The sequence below is a fragment of the Chenopodium quinoa genome, unplaced genomic scaffold (genome assembly GCF_001683475.1).
Source record: "Chenopodium quinoa cultivar QQ74 unplaced genomic scaffold, ASM168347v1, whole genome shotgun sequence".
NCBI classification, from domain to species: Eukaryota; Viridiplantae; Streptophyta; class Magnoliopsida; order Caryophyllales; family Amaranthaceae; genus Chenopodium; species Chenopodium quinoa.
In genome coordinates, this window is record NW_018742980.1 from 1842352 (window position 1) to 1863713 (window position 21362).

The window sequence follows — 21362 nt, forward strand, 5'->3', positions numbered from 1 at the left end:
GCTTGGAATAAGTACGCCAAATTTTATGTACTCCGTACATTATTTTGAAAAGTAATATCCTTCTTATTTTACCATTCATATAATTAGCCTGGAATAAATTCTATGTACGCCAAATTTTATATACTCCGTACATATTTTATTTATACAAAGTATTAATTTTTGAGTAGGTTATTATGGTTCACATCAAAATCATGACATCTAATTTTAGAACAATTTGGATATAGATAGATTTATCTAAATTGGGTTTATATTACAAGGTCCAAAATAATGGGGGTTATATCCAAATTTTTTTAGGATACAACTAAGTGATTGAATTTTGTCCCCTAAATTTCAAGTACCATCTTTTATCATCCTATAAGGTCCCATCTAAAAATCACAAAGTATCAAAAATATCAAAATATAAGAGGTGATTGAAAGAGAAATTAAGGTTATCTACTTATCTAGATTTGCACCACTAAAACAAAAGATATTTCCGGCTAGCCAGCCAACAAAAAATATAGCTAGAAACCAAAAGTGGGTTGAACCCAAATCCTGTGGGAGAGTGAGCCCATTGAAAATTGGTGGTTGGGAAATTACGCCTAAATATGAATGAAAGCGAAAACGGTGGGTTAGCTAGTAGTTTTTGGTTTTTTCTATAGAATATCGCGGTCTCAACTCTCAAAGTGGTGTGCTTTTAGCTTTCTTCAGCTGTTTTTTTTCTATTCTTCCTTTCACCTTTTACACTTTATTAGTTTGGTGTTTTCGCTTTAGAAAAGGGATGACAACTATCACATTGAACTTGACTGTAGAGTCACTAGTTTACGATAGACTTGATTCGAGTCATACATATGACGAGTCATTAGTTTTAATTTATGGTACACCTGCTTAAAATAACATATATTTTTCGTTTTGAAATTATATATTCTATAAGTTTTTCAATACGATATATATTTTGGGTTTGAATTTTTGAGTTATAACATGGAGAATAGACATGTTCTTTGCATTTAAACTACATGTTCTTTGTTATTTTTAGGGTTCACATATGTTCATTCGTTCTTAGTCTTATGTTCTTTTAAGATTTATGTTCATTTGTTTAAAAGTTTATATCCTTCAAAATTAGCCTTTATGTTCATTGAGTACACTATGAGTATTGTGCACTGGGTGTACCAAACAATAATTAATCTTATTAAAAGATAATTTGGAGCTCAAAATGCTCTTTTTTGATGAAATTACCTTTTTGGTTACTATTTACACTGAAGCAATTAATAATAAACAACTATTTAGTATTTGTCAAATTATTTAATACAACAAGCTAGCTTAGTCAAACCGATTAATACAAGCAGTTATATCTATTAACCACGAGCTAACTGCCAAATAGGGTCTATTATCGAATGTGAACGATTTATATACACCTAGTTAGTATCATTTGTAATTGATTGTGGAATTTGACTAAGCCAGTAAAATTAGTTTAATCATCCATCTTCATTCTAGATCACAAATTCAAATGTATGTTGTAAGAAATCCTACGAGTTAACCCAATAACCGAGAGTCCTAGACATGCATGTGACGGGTCTTGCTTAAAACGAAAGGAAAATAGATCTCATAAAAACAATTGAAATTCCGAGTTACTTATCTCGAGTGAAGTTGGGAACTTGGGATACGTACTCTTCCCATAACAAGACGATGACGACGTTTTTTTCTGGCATTATCACGCTCTTTTTCCTCATTATAAAAAAAACCCATCAATTATTGATAATATACTACTAGTGGTGGACTTATTTTTATCGTTATCACTCATATAATAAACATTATTCTAATTAAAAAAGCGGCAACTTCTCAGTGCAACTAAAGGCTGAAAACTAGTAATTGGTCAATAAATTGACAGTTTGAATATAAATAAATTGATGAAAGGTCTTAAAAATGGCAGGATTCTAGAATAATTAATTGGAATAATGAAGTCAGTGAAGAAGTTGCCTCAGCTGTTGCCTGGTGGTCTGGTACATGCTTCTTGTTGCATAACAATATTAATTCATGCTAATTATCGTGGCTAAATAATCACAACTTAGAATATGCTTTTGCTTAACCACGCATGTGATTACACGTAATAGTGGAATCATTCCCATTTGCTATCTTTACTCTTTCAACTTGATCAGTTAGTTGATTGATCCTGACAATTAGGATAAATAACTGGACTATACTCCCAATAATTGAAACTACACCTTTTTCTTTTTATTAGGAAATAGTTAACGCAGCATTAAAGATGACACAAGGTCATGCAGCGATGTCAAGTATAGTTGATTGGTCACTCACAAACTGGACCACCCACGACAAGGGAAGCCCAATACGTGCTTTAAGCAAACTTCTAATCTAGGCCCAAGGCACGAACAACATGCCCACTTATAAATGTTTATGAAAGATCAGATCATATAAATGTTTACGTACTTTTTTTTTTTTGGTGTTTCACCCGATTCATCCTTTGAATCGAACATGCAGTCCTTCCTATCAAGTACAGTCCCAATCACCACTGCACCACACAACCAATTGGTATAAATGTGTTTACGTACTAAGTAGTGTTAGCTCAAATGCTTATGAAAGATCAGCATGAGTCCGACATAACACAATTTTTTCTTAACGCGTTTCAACTTTCAAGCACATTCTACTTCACCACGAGACCCTCTACCACGGCCCAATCTATGCCCAGCTCAGTAACTTTTACATTACTTTGATGTAAGGTATCCAAAGACTAGTACAACTACACTGTCTACAAGGTCCATGTCCAATAACTTGGATGATTTGCAAGCAATTGGGTTGATCTGCATCACTAGCCCAATTGCCAGCATTAGCAGACTCCTTTAATTCGTTGTAACTTATTGGATTATAGTTTCCCATCACGGCAAATTTAATAGTTGGACAAAAAACTTACACTATCATCTTTATAAATCGTACAAAATTGAATTAATCATGTATTCAAGAATGAATTTACAACGTATTCTAGATTTCTAGCTGCATAATTGCTCTTGAAATTTTTGGGTTTATACTAAGCTTATACTCACTAGTACTAAAATTCTGTTCTGTTTCGTTGCCTCTCTAGGCTTCACAGAAATAAGCATCCTAAACAACATTTATATGAATTTCCAACAATCATCAACATTTGGGGAGATCCGAAGGCGGTGGTGGCAATTTTTGGTTCTTCTCCTTTCCATCCTGTACAATCCATGCCATCTTCAGTCCCCAACTCGTGTGAACTTCCAAATGACAATGCATAAACCAAGCACCTGTTCATATTCATGTCACCATAAGTTAAGCTAAGTATATGATTTTTTTTTTCTTTCACTAAAATTGGACTTATACTGTCTAGGAACATTTGCATTACCTGGATTGTCTGCACGAAATCTGATAGCTACCCATCCACCAGATGGTACACCAACCGTGTTTCTCTCAATAGGATCGACGAGGTTAAACTTTGCAGGATCATTCTTGGAATCAAAGTTACCAACCCCTTGACCTACGACGAAGAAATTAAAACCATGAAGGTGAAGAGGGTGACTTTCAGCCCCAATAATGCTAGTGTCCTGCAATACTAGCTCAACACTTGTGTTAAATGGTAAGACAATTGTTTTAGTACCGCGGCTGAGCATAAGGTTGTTGGGTGGTGTACCAGTGTAGTTAAATTTAAAGGGTGGTTTTGTTGGAAAATCTGTGCTAAACACTCCATTTGTTTGGAAGAAATGGGCTTGAAGTAATGCAATATTAGGCTGTACAAACGAAACATTATTGACCGCGGCTGCTACCATTGTGTTGTTGGGTCCTTGACAGGTTTGAATCTTAGGGCAGGGGAGTAATCCGAGGCCAACAGTGAAGAAGAATTGCCTGTCAATCTTTTTAGGTACATTGGCAGGGAAATTTGAGTTTGCAAGGCTTCTTAACTTGCTGTTAAACTTAGCCGCGAATGAAGTGTCATTAAAGAAAGGGAGTTTTGGTTTGAGTAGTGGAAGTTTAGTGTGTGTGTCTTTCTGAGAAGGATCACGAGCATACACGAGTATGGCAGCTGTGGTTGTATTGTCGAATGTTGCAGGTCCGGTTGCATAAGGCCGCGCTGCCATGAGGAAGGATGCATTAGGATGGTGGTTCTGGGCCGTAAGAAGAACATTAGTAGTTTGTCCAGGAGTTATGAGGATAGTGTTGGTTCTGAATGGCTTAGTATAGATGGCATCTGCTTCGACAACTGTGAGTGTATGGTTGGCGATGCTGAAGAAAAGCTCGTCGTTGAGTGCAGCATTGATCAGACGAAGAAGGTAAGTCTTGCCCGGCTTCACCTTGAGCTTAAATGCATCTACATAATGAGTAGTGCAGTAATCAGATGACAGATACTGCTAGAAAGTCATAGTAATCAATACTATAAATCATACTTCATAGGATTAGATGTATGTTTTGTACCTTTTATTGAGCAATTGTACAAGGGTCCAGGAAGCCCGTTAATAGTGAACGCGTCTGAAAGATTAGGGGCTGATCCTGTTTTCATTGCTTGGTTAATCACTAATTCAGTGTCTGCTTTCCACCATTCCCCTGTTTTTTTAAAATTTAATAAATTGACATCAATTATTTTAGGAAAATTTGCAAATTACCACCCACAAAGTATACCTATTTTGATATAACCACCCAAAAAAAAAAAAATTTGTAAAATACCACCCACTAATTTAAAAAAACGCTCAGATTGCCACCCATTTAGAATTTCCGGTGGAATTTCGGTTTGTGGATCCCACTCAACGGCTAATAACAACTATTTTTTGGTTTTTAACTCATTGCTTCCCCGATTTTTTCCCATTAAACACTTCTCCATAGTAAAACACCATCTTCTTCTTCAAATTTTCCCAAAATTTCACAAAAAAACGCTTCCCCTAATTGCAGAAGCATCCACAAGAATTGTAATTGGGGAAAAAATGGGGGATTAGTTAATTAGGGTTCTTGTTGCCCTTGAATTGGGGAAAATTGGGGAATTAGTTGTGTTATTTCAACAATTAGGGTACCTGTATTATTGAATTTGGAAGTGGTGGCGATTTCTGGCTCAATTGCGGGCCAAAGTTGGAACAATGGTGGCGATTTGGTGCGGTGGTGGCGATTTGGTGCGATTGGTGGCAATTTGGTGCGATTTGGTGTGTGTGGGTTAACATGGGCAGTTTTGCACGGATTTGGTGGCGATTTTGTGGTGCTTGGTGGCTCAATTGCAGGCTGTAGGTGGAACGGTGGTGGCGATTTGGTGCGGTGGTGGCGATTTGGAACGAAGGAGGCAGTGGCGGAACTAAGGGGGGGCTGGCGAACGGAATTGATGGTTTTTTCAGGGGTTGGGGGGAAGGGGAGGGGTGGTTTTCGGTGTTGCTGGAAAAGGAGATAGGTGATTTGCTAGAAAAGGTGGAGCAATGGTGGTGGTGGTGGTTGGGAAGAAGAAAGAAAAAAGGTAGGAAGAAGAAGAGTGAAAAATCGGGGAGAGAGAGTGAGAAATCCGTAAAATAGAAGAAAAAAAAGGAAAAAAATAAAAAAGTGGGGCCCACAGACGGAAATTCCACCGGAAATTCTAAATGGGTGGCAATCTGAGCGTTTTTTTAAATTAGTGGGTGGTATTTTACAATATTTTTTTTTTGGGTGGTTATATCAAAATAGGTATATTTTGTGGGTGGTAATTTGCAAATTTTCCATTATTTTATCAAAATTTGATTGAAAAGGTAAAATTATCATAAAAATACTACGAAAATTTACCAAAAACAATTGAACTTCCTTGTAAGGCTGAGGGAATGGATAAGGAACACCATGCTTTGGTAGAATTATAATGGGGCCATAAAGAGTAGCCCTAAGCCATGAAATATGAGCATGCCAAAACAAGGTTCCTCTTTGATCTGCGACTCTAAATTTATACACATATTTTTGACCAGTTTGAGTTGGGCATTGTGTGACATAAGCCGGTCCATCAGCCCATCCACTCCTCAGTTGTCTAATGCCATGCCTGTTCCGTGATATTAAATGGTACATTTAGATTTATGTTATGTTAAATGTATACGAATATTTGTTTTTTCGTACAAAGATGTTACTTACCAGTGAACTGTAACGTTGTACTTAATGTTATTCACCATAGTAATTTCAAGTCTATCACCTTCCCTGGTGACAATTTTTGGCCCTGGGAACTGCCCATTAATGGTTACAATGCTCTTTGTTTGGCATAATCTCGTCACATTTTGCATCTTGACCTACATGCACGATGAAAGGATAAGTTACAATGTGCCTAAGTAACAAAAAATCTGCTTTCGTAGTTAAACAGCTAATAGGGTCAATATATCTTATATAGTAAATTTTGTACACTTATAAAACAGTTTTGCTTACCTCAAAATTGTAGCGTCGAGTTATGCCAGTATGCTTAGCCATAACAAGCTTAGAGCTAACCAAGCAAGTACAAAGTAGTAGGAAGAGTGTAGTGTATAAGTAAGATGATGAATGTGTAAGCCAAATGTACCCCATTTTAGCTTCTCAAAATTTGTTTTGAGGTAATGGTAAATTAATTGCTTACGAGACCGAAAAACCAAAACAAATGTAAGATGATTAAGGTGAGTGGTGTAACACAAAGAAAATGAGGTGATTTATAATAAGAGGAAGAATAGATAGTGAGAGATTGAGTAAATGTGATGGTTAAGTTTGGTGATTTAGTGGATAATTAAGCAAGTAATAGACATGTAGATGTGGCTTTCAACCAAATGAACCGTTAAACCAACCAGCTGCTGGTTGATTTTTTGGGTTAAGTGGGATGTCCAACTCAATTTGCATATTCTTCAGGATTTTGAAGGAAAGATGTGTATGTAGGTGTTAAGGTGTATGTGATTTGACTTATTACTGGAAAGTCAGCGTTTAATTATAATGGAAAATTATAAATAAATTAAAAATAAAAGTGGCTACAATTATCCAACCTAAAAGTGTTTAATCAAGCTTGTGTTTTACACAAAATTCATCATCATGAATTCATGACTGTTGTTTAGGAGCAAATCAAATAAGAATACTACATGATGTAGATTTCTACTGCAGAGTATTTCCTTTGGCACTATTTTTTTTTATATTTTTTTTACGCATATATATATATATATGTTTTAAGATGCGTCTTGTAGACCGTGAAAAGTCAAATGGGCAAAAAATAGAAACCGAGGGAGTATTATCTATACCCTCAGTCTTTATTTGTTCTTCTTAATTTTTTTTTTTTTTTGTCTGAAAAATAAATTACACTGGTAAGAAGGAAGAGTAAGGGTAGATGTGTAATGTGTTTAAATAATATTTTGATTAATAGTTGTTCATCTACTTTTTCTAATTAAATTAAAATATTTGGTGTACACTATGTGTACAATATTTTTAGTGTAAATCAAACAGTTTTAGGTAACTGTTCATCCTCTTTGGATAATTATTACCCTGTTTTCAGGTAACTTTAAACCTTTTATGATTTAAATGTAAATATTTCATGAGATAACTCTGATAAGGATATAATATAATTACCTTTACACTCTAGCTTGGGATTTACTTATTGTAGAGTAAGTTTCGATTTTTTTAAAAAAATTTACCATTGTTGGTTGTACATTATATTGTACACTGGATTAAAAGTAAAAACTAACCATATACTTCCTCCGTTTTTTAATAGTTGCAAACTTGCAACAGTTTGACTAGTTTTAATGATTTACAGCTATGTAAAAAATATAGTCATGTGAGATCTTGTTAGGTTCGCCTCGATTTATACTATTTTAATATCAAATGTTTATAATTTTTATATATTGATAATTAAAGATATTAACGGTTGAAATCATGCATCGACAAACGTGAAAAAAGAAGTATTGCAACTATAAAAAAAACGAAGGAAGTAGGTAACATTTTACGGAGTACATTGTAACATTTGTTTTCATGTAAAGTTAGAAAATCCTAGTCAAAGTTTGACTTATGAATTATCAAAAATCAAAGTGATGTAAGTATTTTAAATAAAACCAAATATGTAAAAAGATTACAATGTACATATTCCTCCATTTCATAAAAATTGTAACACTTTTTTAGTCAAAATGTAATTTTTTTTTTTTTTTTTTTTTGAAACGAAGAAAGTATATAATAACGTAAAATTAAAAGTGCTTACCAACTACATGGATCTATAACCTAACCCTTACTAAAATATGAGCACTTCTACTGTAGATTAGCAACAGTGCATTTCCCGTAGTGCCCTTAATGCTCAAAATTCCTTCTTTGCCCTTGGTCCAAGTTGATTTGATGCCTGACTCTTGTCTTCTCTTCTTCCTTTTTCCTGAATTCCTCTGATTGTTATCAGAAATTGCTCCATCCTCTCAATTTCTAGCATCCTCTCTCCTCTTTCTCCCTTAATTTCCTCCCCTCCATATCTCCGATTCTCAATTACATGATGAAAATCAGAATTTCTGGCGGTGTTAATTCTCTTGCTTCACTCCATTGAAGGAACTTCTGAGCTTTTCCTCTCTCTTAAATTCATTCAAGTAATAGATTATCCTGTAAACCCTAATGTACTCGAAATTATCAGAAAAGGCATTGGGTTTGTGGAATTTGGGGGTAATTTCTCCCTGCTCTATTGAAGGCTTGAAGCACGTACTCTGAATCCTCCATTGATGCGGCTTCTGAGCTTTCCCATCAGTTGAAGCAACTTCTGAGGTAAGATCTTTCTTCTTCTATGTTCGTCTCTTCCAATTCCTGTGTATACTGTGAATTGTTTGTCTAAATCAAAAGTAATCCCAAAAAAATAAAAAAAAAAATAAAAATTAGCTAGTAATGTTTACTTTTGGATTTAACAATTTTGTTTGTGTAATATGTGAATTGAATTGGTTTTGTTTCTCTGGTGATAAATTGATTGCAGAAATTGGTTCAACATCAGCCAACTCAATATCCAACATCCGAAGAACTTAGTGTTGGAAAAATCAAGTTCAAGGCCTTTGATTTGGTAGGGCATCAGATTGCTCGCCGGGTTTGGAAAGATTACTATGCTAAAGTAAATTTATATTCTTGTATATTTTGGTATGTCAATAATTATATTTGGTGACTGATTGATTATGTTGTGTGTCGAAAATTATCAGGGTGTTTTGTTGGTCATTCTAATTGTGCTTAGTGTTTTAAAAACTAATTTTCCAAATTGCCACATCAAAAACCTTTATTTGAGCTTAACCCTCTGGATGGTTTGTGGAAGCTACTTCTAAATGGTTTCTTTGTCAATTACATTCTAAGTACTAGGGAAAATATCTATCTTTGTGTCTTAAATCTTAGATTAATTGATTCTGATTCTATATGCAGAACCAAGAGTCTCAAGTTGGTAATGGCAATAAGTACAAAGCAGGCTCTGATTTCATGAGAAAAGCTTTTACCTCATATCATCAAAGTCAGTAAGTGGCTTCTTGATTCATAATTTTATTATAGAAATTGTGACGTATCTTGATAAGAGGATTTTTTTTTGGACAAATTAATGGCAAGAGTATGGAAAAAGACTCCTTCAATGATTTAGGCTGTAGGTAATTTTACATAGAGATAAAGATGGTAGTTTTTCAAGATAAAGAAACAGATTTGATGAAGTTAATTGACTTGATTAGTGTGTAAAATATTTGATAGCTAACTGATTTTAAGTAAGAGGAAATTTATCGGGACTAAGGAACAGTATGCCATAACTACTACAATTCTTGAAGTAAAATTCCATGGTTTTAAACGTATGGTCTTATTATTCCTTATGATCTTGGTTTTAAAATTCCACATCTGGATTAACAGGGACTATTGAGTAAGATTCTCGAGTCATATAACAGTGACAATCTACTCTTATAATCTTATATGGCTTTGGTTGATGAGATGAAGGATAGACATATCTCTCTATCTATAACGACTATAAGGGTGCATTATTTTTGTCTCAACTTATTAGTCCTAAACTCCTAATGATCTTAGCGATGAAACCTTTGTAGCAATAGCTAATAGCTAAGGATAATAAAGATGCATCTCAACAACTATATGATGCCATGGTATAAACATGCTTACCAAATCTGATTCATCATCCAAATTCTAATTTTAAAGGGTCATGGATTATTTATTTTGACTAAAATGTACTCCGTTTATTTGCATTCATTTATTAGAATGTTTACCAAAATCTTTGAATGAAGTTCATTAAACAAATGGAGCAGATTAGGGAATACTAAATCTGATTTCATCATCCAAACTCTAATTTTAAAGGGTCATATGGATTATTTATTTGACTAAAATGTACTCTGTATATTTGCTTTCATTTATTAGAATGTTTACCAAAATTTTTGAATGAAGTTCAGTAAATATATAAATGAAGCAGATTAGGGAATCATTTTTATTAAGGTTCAATCAATTTTTTAATTTGGTTCCTTTAATTTGAAAATTTGATTCATACCCTTGTTGATTTTATGCTTTATTTTGGACCCTTTTGCTTAATTTTGTTGATGATATTTTATTTAGATTTCTTGGGTTATGCATATTGTTTTGATAGGCGTGTCGCGTACCTATCAAAAATAACCTAACAGACCAATACTAATGTAGACCGGCAAGTAAGGGTCGGATCCCAAGAGACTAAGGTTCAAAAATAATTAAATAGACTCGAATTTCTACTAAGTAAGAATCAATAATGATCGATTAACTAAGGAACTAATGTATGAAAAATTCAAAAATAAACTAAATGAGATGATTAAATCAAGTATTTAAAACATCCAAGATCTAGTTTCACCACAATTATTATCGATGCAATTGTAATTCTACCCTTAACATACAATTTCAATCGAACGGGGAAAAGTAAACCCTATTAAATACCAAGGATCTCTCTCGAGTATCAATGGCTTCCCTAACATACAATCAATCCTATTCTCATGGTATCATGCATATTAAAGACATTAAACACATTACTCTGACTTCCCAATTGTCAAACATAACTACTCTCGTGATATGAATCAAACCCTAAATTAATTTACTCAAATCCGTTTATACCCAACTCTCGCTGTGATAAAAACAATGGAATAATCGCAATATTATAGTTACGTCTAACCTAGCATTGGCATAATCACAATCAATTTAGCAATTCAATTGTTAAAGTTATTAAAGAATTTAAAGATTTAATTCATGCATCAATAATAATAGGGCTACACTAGACCTTGAATTAAAGAATCTACTCACACATGATTAAAGAAACAAAAACAATAATAAATAATGAAAACAATAATAAATAATGAAAACATAATTAAATAACAAGGGATGAAAAATAAATACCAAATCTTGAATAAAATTGAAAGTAGAAAGTTTGAATCTTGAATTACAAAAACTTGGAAAATAATAATGGAGAACTAGTTCTTAAGGAGAGAATAATAAAAAAAATAAAAACAAGGCTTAATTAATGAATCGTCCTCAAAACAAGGCTAAAAGGTTTATAAACAAACCTAAAAAGATAAGATTTAACTCCTAAGTTTGGCGCACTGAAATTCCAGGAGGCACGGACGTGCCTAGTGTGAGGCACGGACGTGCCTCTCTAAAAATAAAAACGCTGCTGAGTCTGTCTTCCTGCTGGCCACGGACGTGCCTGCAGGCACGGACGTGCTGGGTGTTTAAACATGGGCGTGCTTGCTTCTTTACCTGGGCACGGACGTGCCTCATAGTAGGCACGGACGTGCCTCATAGTAGGCACGGACGTGCCTCATAGTAGGCACGGACGTGCCTCATAGTAGGCACGGCCGTGCCTACCTCTAAAAGGGCCTTTTCTTCAATTTTTCAACTTCATGGGCCTTGGCTTACTTCATGGATCCATAACTCATCCAAATTAATTCCATTATTCCTGAAATTCATCAAAAACAACACAACTACCCATAAAAGCATCGAATTATCCAAACTAAAGCAAAATACGCCAAAACGGACTCAAATACTCAACTAAACTAACAAAACTAACTAAAAATAAGCCAAATAATATACACAAAACACGACATATCATTTTTCTGAATTGTTAGTGATTAGATTAATCTGTGAATTTTAGAGTAATAGGTTGATTAAGTTGTGGGATGTCGAAGAGCTGATTTGTTTGATTTGCTCTCGACTTTGGTCAAGGAATGCAATTTCTTCATTCTCAGGGAATACTTCGCCATGATTTAAAATCAGAAAATCTTCTTCTCAAAAATGATATGTGTGTGAAAGTAGCTGATTTTGGTATCTCATGCTTAGATACTCAAATTGGCAGTGCAATATGATTCACTGGAACCTATCGCTGGATGGATCTGGAAATGATAAGAGAAAAGCACCATACAAAGAGAGTTGATGTTTAATGTTTTGGCATCATCTCGTGGGAGATCTTGACTTCATTGACGCCCTTAGATGATATGACTCCAGAACAGGCTGCTTTTGTTGTTTGCCAGAAGGTATTTACTACATTGATCAGCTAAAATTACTTCAATATTCCACTCTTTCTTTCATGTAACTGTTTCTCTGATCTAAGTATGTGTCACTTGAAATCTTGAACTGTTTAGAGAGGTGCAAAAGAATTAACTTAGACAACTGTCTAAAATCTACTATGAAATTTTGGGTTTTGGAACAGTGTGTTCTGATCCATCCATAAGTTAAATCAATCCTAACCCGTGATATCACCGGTTTTAGATAAAATGTTATGACTCGATGTAAATGACTTGGCAGAAAGCCGACCTGAGGTCCCGGTCAACAGGTCTAGCTGGTCTGTGAGTTGGGTAATGTTTTTCTTTAAGAGTCTAATATACATGTTGCTGAAGTTGTGATCTGTGCAGCCACATAATTCTGCTGTTCTTGGATGCCTTGATGTTTGATTGTTTACACCTAGCTTAGAATGCACCTTCCACAATAATGGAATCTGAGACAGTGATCTTGTGTAATAAATGGGCAGATATTTGTGGGGTTAAATTACCATTATATATTAATTTGTTGAATTGCTTTTTTCCTTACATTGACATCTATATTGAGTAATTGGCGGGGTAAAGTTTCAGAAAGTAATTTCTGGCTGAACAACATCAACTATTGATTCATGGTCCTAAATAAAATTTGCAGAATAATCAATTACTGGTTCATGGTCCTAAATAAAATTTGCAGAATAATTAATTACTGGTTCATGGTCCTATAATAACATCGTCGATTGAAAGGGAATGAGGGGTCTTTCATTAATCATGCAAGAATTAATAATTCATAAATGTAACTAGGTGCAACTCTCATGTACTCGGATTCGCACAATCATGCGAGGCAAACCCACCTTTGTGGGTGTTTTACAAATATTTCCGCAATATATTGTATCTAATGAAGTTCCAAGTGTATATATCCATGAATCTGTTTTTTTATTTTTTATCTTTTCTTTTTTTGGGCTCATCCTTGCATCTGAACAAAATGTAGTTTAGATAAAAATTAGTAATATTGTTTTTTCAGGATAATATTGGTAGATCTCTATTTAAGTAGGTAATTTTGGCTGGGTAATTCTTTTTTTCAGGAAGGTTAGTAATTGTCTTTTTTTTTTTTTTTTTTTTTTTTTTCCAATTTTATTATTTTTAAAAATTTTTCTTTGTATTGTTTCCGGCCTTGTGATTCGCAGGTCTAGAAATTAATTGATCATATGAGTTATGTTTTAAATGTTGCAGGCATAGCCGAAAACCTTGGGACAAAATTTAATGCTGACAATAAAACATATGGCAGTTCCAGAGGTGTTATTCTTGGTCATTTGACGTTTAAATCCAATATTGACAAAATAAAATTGCTAATTGTAATTGATCTGGATTGCAGGTTACTGACTTTGTTGATAATGATCACCAGAAATGGCTCACTGCTAAAGAAGCAATGGTAAAACTTAAAATTCTATGATTTCTGCTCCAATCTATATTTTGCTTTCTTTGTGATATCTTTTTAATTTTTTTTCCAATCTACATGGTCAAATAACTCCATGTAAATTTAGATGGATAACATCATAACCAAAATTGAGCTACTTTCTCTCTGTCTTGTTAGTCTTCTTACTAGGTGAAGTTAATGAGTATGACGCAGTTTTTCTAATGCATTACGTCTTCAACATAAATTATGACTTCTTAGGTTTCTGCTTGAATGACATTAAAAACAGTAATTATATATGAGAATCTTATTTTAGTTGTTCCATCAGAATCAAAGATCTTGGACCTAAATTATTGATTAGGGTCAAGGGCGGTTGAAACATCGTTTCTTTTTTGATTCGAATAGAACTATGATCAATAAAGCTAGAAGCAGTCTCTTATTTTTGAAAAATTACTCTGTATGTTGAAGTTGGGGTACTGTGATGTTTCTTTTATATTTTTTGTACTTAATTTACTTGATACATGCATTCGGGGTCTCTGCCAGTTTTATTTAGTGACAATACATTCCTTATTATACAAGCAATCTTCAAGAGATTTCAGATGTAGACGTTCTTATCTTCTTGGTTTATTCAATTTCCTACATTTGTTTCTTAAATTTATTGCAACAGAATTTTTTAATGGTGTAATTTCATCACACTATTGGTACCTGTGTCCAATTGTTTTAGGGATGTTGAATTCTTTATGGTACTAAGTGGTTGCGTCTTTAGGTTAGTGAATTGTATTATTCTACTTTGATTATTGTTGAGTGAGATTTAGTACGAGGAAAGTCCAATTTGGCATTATCAGTGATGGGGGCAAGTGTGAGGGTGACTAGGTTGATGCTATATGAGTGTGACCATGTTGTTAGTTTGTTTAGTTGATGTGGCTTATTGAACTTGATTCAAATTTAGCATCTGTCCTCACTCCTCACCTATATGTACCCTTTTAAAGAATTTAGAAGAAAGATTATTGGATATAAGTCATAGTCTTTGTATATTCTATGGATTATAGCTATTTTGGCTTTGCCCTGTTTGCTATTTTGGCTTTGCCCTGTTTGCTATTCAATTGTTTTGTATGTGTAGTAGGGCTCTGTTTGCTATAGATGCTATAGTTGTTTTGTATGGTACTGTTGTATTCGTATTTGACTAAAATCTGTTGATATGTCTTGCAAACATACTGTATGTTGAATTTCTTGTAATGTAGTGGGGTGGTTTTGCAGATGCATGCATAAATTTTGCTATGGATTTTTATTTCTTTTGGTTTAGTGAGGTCTTGTTTATTTATGCAGGTAAGCCATGGTGAGGCATAATAATGTTGTGTGTGCCTAATGCCCATTTCAAGAAGCACTGGCAAAACTATGTCAAGACTTGGTTCAATCAGCCTGCTTGTAAAACTAGAAGAGTGTGTAAGCTATAAGTTTATGATTCTAAACATTGATTATAGAAATTAATTGTTATTAGTTGAAAGATGCAAATTTTAGTTTATAAGTTGTTTGCACACTGTCATTGATTAGATAATTCAACCTTCTGCACAATTAATCGTGGAGCATGAATCAATCATACCAGGAAAAGTACAATAGCTACCTTGATGCATGTACTTGACAATGAAATAAAAGCAAAAAATAAGTTACCAACTTATATTGAGATACTTTCTGGTATAGTCATGTGCAGGACATCTCTAGAGTGCCAAGATGTTTCTCTGGCTCGTTATGGATTTAGGAAGGCGTGGCCAATCGTTTTGTGTAATGCTAAGTCATCTGCTCCTGCAATAAGGTATTAACATTTTCATCATTTGTCTGCATTATCTTAGGCTAAGTCATCTGCTCCTACCTGAGATGTGGTTTTTTCATTATAATGCTAAGTCATCTGCTCCTACCTGAGATGTGGTTTTTTCATTATAGGAAAAGTATATTATTAAAAGGTTCAGATTTTGGACGAACAACATCAATCTTGAATTAAATAAGCAAAAAGAGAGAGAGAGAGAAACAAGATAATGAGGTGGCAGCAGTACGACAAAGGCAGCAGCAGCAAGAAGAAAACAGCAGACCAGGCTGGTTGCGGTAGTCTATAGAGGCTGCAACAGCAACCTATAAACCAAAAGTGAGAGGATGCTGTGAGAGATTCAAGGTTTGGGGTTCTCGTTAATTCATTTGTTAATTCACAAATGCAACGGAGATTCATGGTCTGCGGTATCTACTTTTTTAGTGGAAATAATTGAGGAAATTTTGTCTAGAACTACCCGCAAGATAGGGTCATTTGTGAACAACTACCCCCCCTTTTTTTTATTTGTTTAGAACTACCCGCAAGTTTGAAAACATTTGGGTAGCACTACCCATTAATGTTTTCCGTCCAATTTACACGTTATTGGGTAACTATTCCCACCCAATTAACTCCCCCCCAACTACCTTCTCTCCTCCCTAATTAATTTCCTTCCATTATCACCCTCTTCTCTCACCTTCCTCATTTGACCTTGATTCTCTGACCTAAGCAGCGAATCTTCACCATCATCTTCCTCTCCTTTTCAGAAATTTGGCAGCCCTACCATCCCTTTCTTTGTTATCTCTCTCTCTTCCAACTCATCTTGTTGCTTTTTTGGGTAACTCGAAGTAAATGAGTGAAACTACAGCAATGAAAAAGGGGGAAAGTGAAGTAAATACACAAATTATTGCAGCACAACAAGGACGAACAAGGTACATTGGTGTAATCACCTTAAATTTCTGTCCTTTACCTTTAATAATATAAAAAATGTGAAAACCCTTAATATTTAAATACTTGAAATTGGAACCCTAATTTTTTAATTGACAAAATTGACCGGACAATTAAACAATTGCAACACTTTATCACATAATTAATTAACAATTGAGGTTGCTGTTGAGCTTAGATAATTGTGCATTACTCGCTTAGTTGTTATGTCCTGCATGTTGTTTGAGTGAATGTTGTTTGACTGAATTTAGCCACATTGTTATTGAATATTAATTGTTATATATCAATGTTGTAGGGAGCTTCAATCTTATGTTGATATGAATATTTGGGTTGGTAGGGAATTTAAATACAGAAAGGGTAAGACAGAATATATGGGGGGAGGAATGTATATGAGAATGAGTTGTTGGTTGAAGGAACTTAATGTTGGGACTTTGAGAAGGTGGGTGATACAAGCATATGATTTAGTGTGTAGCAGGTACCCCAAAATTTCCCCAAAATTTCAGTGTGGTACAGGTTAAATGGCAGAAATTTGACTAATGGAAGAAGAAAAGTTTGAGACATTGATGACATTATCAATTTGGTCAACAGCAGGGATAAAGAGATAATTTGGGCCTTACTTGAGAAGTCAAACCCAATCCAACAAATCGAACAGGCCAAGGTCCAAGGATAAAGAACTGTAGCTTTGTACCTACTTTCACTCCCAAACCAAAACCCCCAACTATCAAACCAGCACAAAACTGAAGCCCATTAAAAAAAGGTTCAACTTGTTAGGTGGAGCTTAAGGTTATCTCCCAAAAAAGGCATAATACATGATGATGATGATAATAGGGAAGCTGTAGTGATTACCCAAGCTGAGTATAATAGCCATTTTAGGTAGGTACAAAAAAGCCCAATGTTATCCTCACAATGCTCAGAACCTTATTTGTCTCCTTGTTAACAAAAAACAAGTCAAGAACAAAACCCTTTCCCAAATTCTTCTTCTGTACCTTCTTTGAACCCTAGCAACTCTTCTCCTGCAAAAACCTACCCTAAGAAAGAAAACAATTGCTCAAAAGGGGAAGTCAAAGAAGAGTGTAGCTTCAAAGGGAAAGCAGGTTAGGAAAGAAGGCAGATTTATGCCTTATGTTGCCAAGGTATTCCAATTTGTGTGGACATTTGGGAAGTGGACTACCATAATGATAGATATGTAGTCAATTTGGGGGAGAGAACATGTAGCTTCAGATGGGATCCCATGTGCACATGCTTGGGCTTGCATTGTAAGAAAATTTTGTTGATAATTTCTACTTAGAGGCAAACACACCATGTATTAGACCTATGCAGGGCATGAAACAATGGGAGAAAATGTCTGATATGATGCAACCCATACCACCTGTAATAAGGTTTTCAGGTTTTTGTGGCAGACCCTCCCATAAGAAAAGGAAGCAGGAAATTGGTGAGTAGTGCCAAAGAGCTAAGAAACTGCCAAAGTGCTCAAATTGTGGACACCTAGGGCATTATAAGAACAAGTGCTAGAATCCACCTCCTGACTTAGGTGGCAGGCCCCCATCAATGAACCCTTGGAATGTGTTACAAAGGCAAAAGAATTGGGAAAGAGCTGGGAAAAAGGTATGTGGGGACTCAAGCTAGGTTGTATCTTTTAAGATTAATGAACCATGCTCTAAATGTGTTATAATTTGTTTTAAATTTTTTTTTTTTCTCAGGGTAAGATTAACCCTCAAAATTGGCACATCCACATCACAAATTGCTCCATCTCAGCAAAGCTCACAGGATGTAGCTTCTGGTCCACCATAACCTACTCAACCAACCCCAACACCCCAGCCCTGCCTCAAACAACCGGCATAGGGAAGTCCTAAGGCAGCACAATCAAAAGCAAAGCTTCCAATTAAGCCAAAAATGAAGAATCAGCCTACGTGGAAGCCATAGATTATGATGTGATTTGGTTATTTTTTGTATTTTGTGTTAATAACAATCTTTATATATTTTGGGGGGCTACATGTACTTCAACCTAATATTACATTGTTGTAGCCTATATTTTATTAAGTGTTGATGAACAAATCCACTTTGACCTTGTAATTATTTTGGATGATGAAATGCAAGGCTTTTTCAATATAAATGTGCTCAAAATTTATGTCTTAAATTGCATTGTAAAGGTAGTAATCAAAACACCATTCCATTTCATTGTAATGACAATATTACGACCTAAAATTGATAAAGGTCGTGCACTTTGTTTACATATCAAAATCTATGACATTTGCCACTAATACAATGCAAATGTAATACCAATCATTAACTAATTGCCTACTACATCAATGTCCTTCCTAAATACACTAACACCAATCCAATAATAACAATTATCACTACGCCATCCCTATCACCTGCCTTTGCCTTCTTCATAGCTGCAGAAAGTATCTTGCATTTCTTGTTAAATCTTTCTTTTTCAATCTCCACCCTTGCCTTTTGGTCTTGAAGCAGGCAAACCTGTTGTTTCAGTAAAGCAATCTCATTTTTCATAAGCTTTTGTCCAACACAAGTTGATTAGTAACAACCCTCTGCCACTTAAATATTTCTTCATCAATCCATCTGAAAAATTTGCATCCTCTTGTACCAGATGCAGCATTATAGAATTTACAAGCCAAAAATCTTCTCCTAGGGTTTTTTGTAGTCCACGACATCTCCAATTTTGGTGGAATACTACAATTGCACTTGTTTGGATGATATTGCATAGCGAAGTGGTATGAAGAATTGGACATCCTACCAATTACAATGTCAATTAGTAAATAAAATGCTTCAAAATTCAATCTCAAATACAAAATAACCGATTCCCAGAACTCAATTGAACCCCAAGCCCTAGAAATCAAAACCCCCAAATTTGATTGAGCACATAAACCCTAATCTGAATCAGTAATTTAAACCCTAATTCTTTAATTTGCATTCAATTAAACCTTGTAAACAAATGCGAAAAACAATGTATTAGAAGGAAAGTGTGAAAGATGACCTGAATTTGTGTTCAATTGCTTGATTTCTTCAATCAGATTTTTTGAGTGACGATGGAGGGAAAAAAAAATTATAGAGGAGAGAGGAGGAGAGAAGGTAGTTGGGGGGGGGGGAGTTAATTGGGTGGGAAAAGTTAAAAGTGAGCTCTAATAACGTGTAAATAGGACGGAAAACATTAATGGGTAGTGCTACCCAAACGTTTTCAAACTTGCGGGTAGTTCTAAATAATTAAAACAAAAATGGGTAGTTGTTCACAAATGACCCTATCTTGCGGGTAGTTCTAGACAAAATTTCCAATAATTGATTAGTTTTGTTGGGTTTTAATAATAGATTATAGGTGTTGCATAATTTTTGCCACAGGTTATTTTCTTTTGAAGATAAGTAAATAAATCCATCTAAGTATTTTAGGGGAAAATTCAAGTTGATCTTTCAGATAAATTTGTAAATACATCCCCTCTCACAATATATTGTTTTTCTTTGATTTTTTAAATAATAAAAGTGAAATAATAAAGTGGCACAGACATCTATACATAAAGTTATGAGAGGAGATAAACTAAAATGTCAATCTCGGGTTCCCTTGTATTTTAGTTTACAATAGCTTAAAACGTCCTTGAATAGTTTCTTGCATTTGATGTTACCAGATGGATATTCTGAGAATTTTAGATTAATCCTACTTTTTGGCTATGTTCTTTCATTTGCATGTACAGCGTTACATATCATGTTATGTATACTTTTCCAAATTTATTATGCACGAACACATTTTTCTACATAGCAATTATGATTCCAGGTGAATTGCCCAATTAACATAAATTAAATCAGTCAACAAACAAGGTAAATAACTAAGAATAAGTATCTCGGAAGTATTGACTACTTAATGATCCCGTAAAAATTGGGAAAGCATTTCACCTACTTTTTATTTGTTGTGTACTTCTGTATTAGAATGATCATTGACTAATAATTCAATAATAAATTTACCATATATGGTGGTTTGATTACAAAATAAATAACATTTTATTGTTAGCTAATTAATTAACCTGTAGTCATTATAAAAGCATTTAGGATTAAAAAAATAAATAATTAAATAAAAAATCATCTATCTTGGATTGGGGTAAGATTATTAAAAATATGTAATACGCAACCAAATTCTCAAGCAAATAGGCAATCAAATAAATATTCTATCCCCTATGCAAAACCTTTGAGAACAAGTTAGAGTTGGGGTAAATGAATGGCAAGGGATCAAATTGAAAAAGGTTATTTGAAATTTGCAAACATATAGAAGACGAATGAGTATTCGTTGAAGAAAAAAGACGCATTGTCTTACATTCAATGTTTACACGACAATAATAGTACTCTTTTTTTTTACGGGAACAAACGTACTCTTTGAATAACATATTTAGTTGAGCAATTTAGAATTCACCTTATTTTATTGGTTAAGGTCCTTAGAGTTCTTTTGTAAAACAATCCAAAGAACAACTTATATATGATTTTAAGTTAGTTAAAGAATGACCTTGAAGTAATTGTTTAATAAACATAGCTTATAATAATCACAAACTTAATAATTAACAAGTAATAAATATGCATCAAAAGCGTTTTTCCTAAATATTTTTTGCAAAATTGGGAGTGTAATTATATAAACAATATTACTACAAATTGTTCCCTTTTTTTTTTTTTTTTTTTTTTTTGGTATATATTTCAAACAAATGCCTTATATTTTTGGATTAATACCGTTTTTTAATCCCAACTTTCACCAATTTATTTTCATTAATCCCAACTTTGGATTATTCCTCAATAATCCCAACTTTAAGGTGGT

The 21362-nt window shown here is 34.1% G+C and overlaps 1 protein-coding gene and 1 long non-coding RNA gene across 11 annotated transcripts; one reads left to right on the plus strand and one right to left on the minus strand.

The window, feature by feature from the left end:
- Positions 1-2885: 2885 nt before the first annotated feature.
- On the minus strand, positions 2886-6563 carry LOC110729371 (laccase-4-like). Its single transcript, XM_021909107.1, has 7 exons — positions 6352-6563; positions 6067-6218; positions 5741-5977; positions 5544-5551; positions 4417-4545; positions 3353-4312; positions 2886-3254 (listed from the first exon to the last, which is right to left on the minus strand). The coding sequence occupies exons 1-7, from the start codon at positions 6484-6486 to the stop codon at positions 3124-3126; spliced, it is 1752 nt and encodes a 583-aa protein (XP_021764799.1). The 5' UTR covers positions 6487-6563; the 3' UTR covers positions 2886-3123.
- A 1312-nt stretch (positions 6564-7875) lies between these two features.
- On the plus strand, positions 7876-20111 carry LOC110729372. Of its 10 annotated transcripts, none has more exons than XR_002512899.1 (11): positions 7876-8667; positions 8870-9001; positions 9301-9389; positions 12227-12404; positions 13429-13493; positions 13638-13700; positions 13780-13836; positions 15145-15261; positions 15517-15628; positions 15757-18163; positions 18259-20107. It is a non-coding gene; the product is annotated as an uncharacterized LOC110729372 (long non-coding RNA). The 10 variants fall into 10 exon arrangements; XR_002512902.1 differs by lacking the exon at positions 13429-13493 and having other exon boundaries at positions 7877-8667; positions 15757-16545; positions 17959-18163; positions 18259-20111; XR_002512897.1 differs by lacking the exon at positions 13429-13493 and having other exon boundaries at positions 7879-8667; positions 15757-16545; positions 16854-18163; positions 18259-20104.
- Positions 20112-21362: the final 1251 nt, after the last annotated feature.

Bases quoted from the DNA above. Each gene is read 5' to 3' on its own strand.
- LOC110729371 (XM_021909107.1), bottom strand. From the start codon at position 6,486: ATGGGGTACATTTGGCTTACACATTCATCATCTTACTTATACACTACA. The intron at 6,219-6,351 runs GTAAGCAAAACT...TCGTGCATGTAG, and splicing joins CTCGACGCTACAATTTTGAG to GTCAAGATGCAAAATGTGAC. The intron at 3,255-3,352 runs GTAATGCAAATG...GAATATGAACAG, and splicing joins ATTTCGTGCAGACAATCCAG to GTGCTTGGTTTATGCATTGT.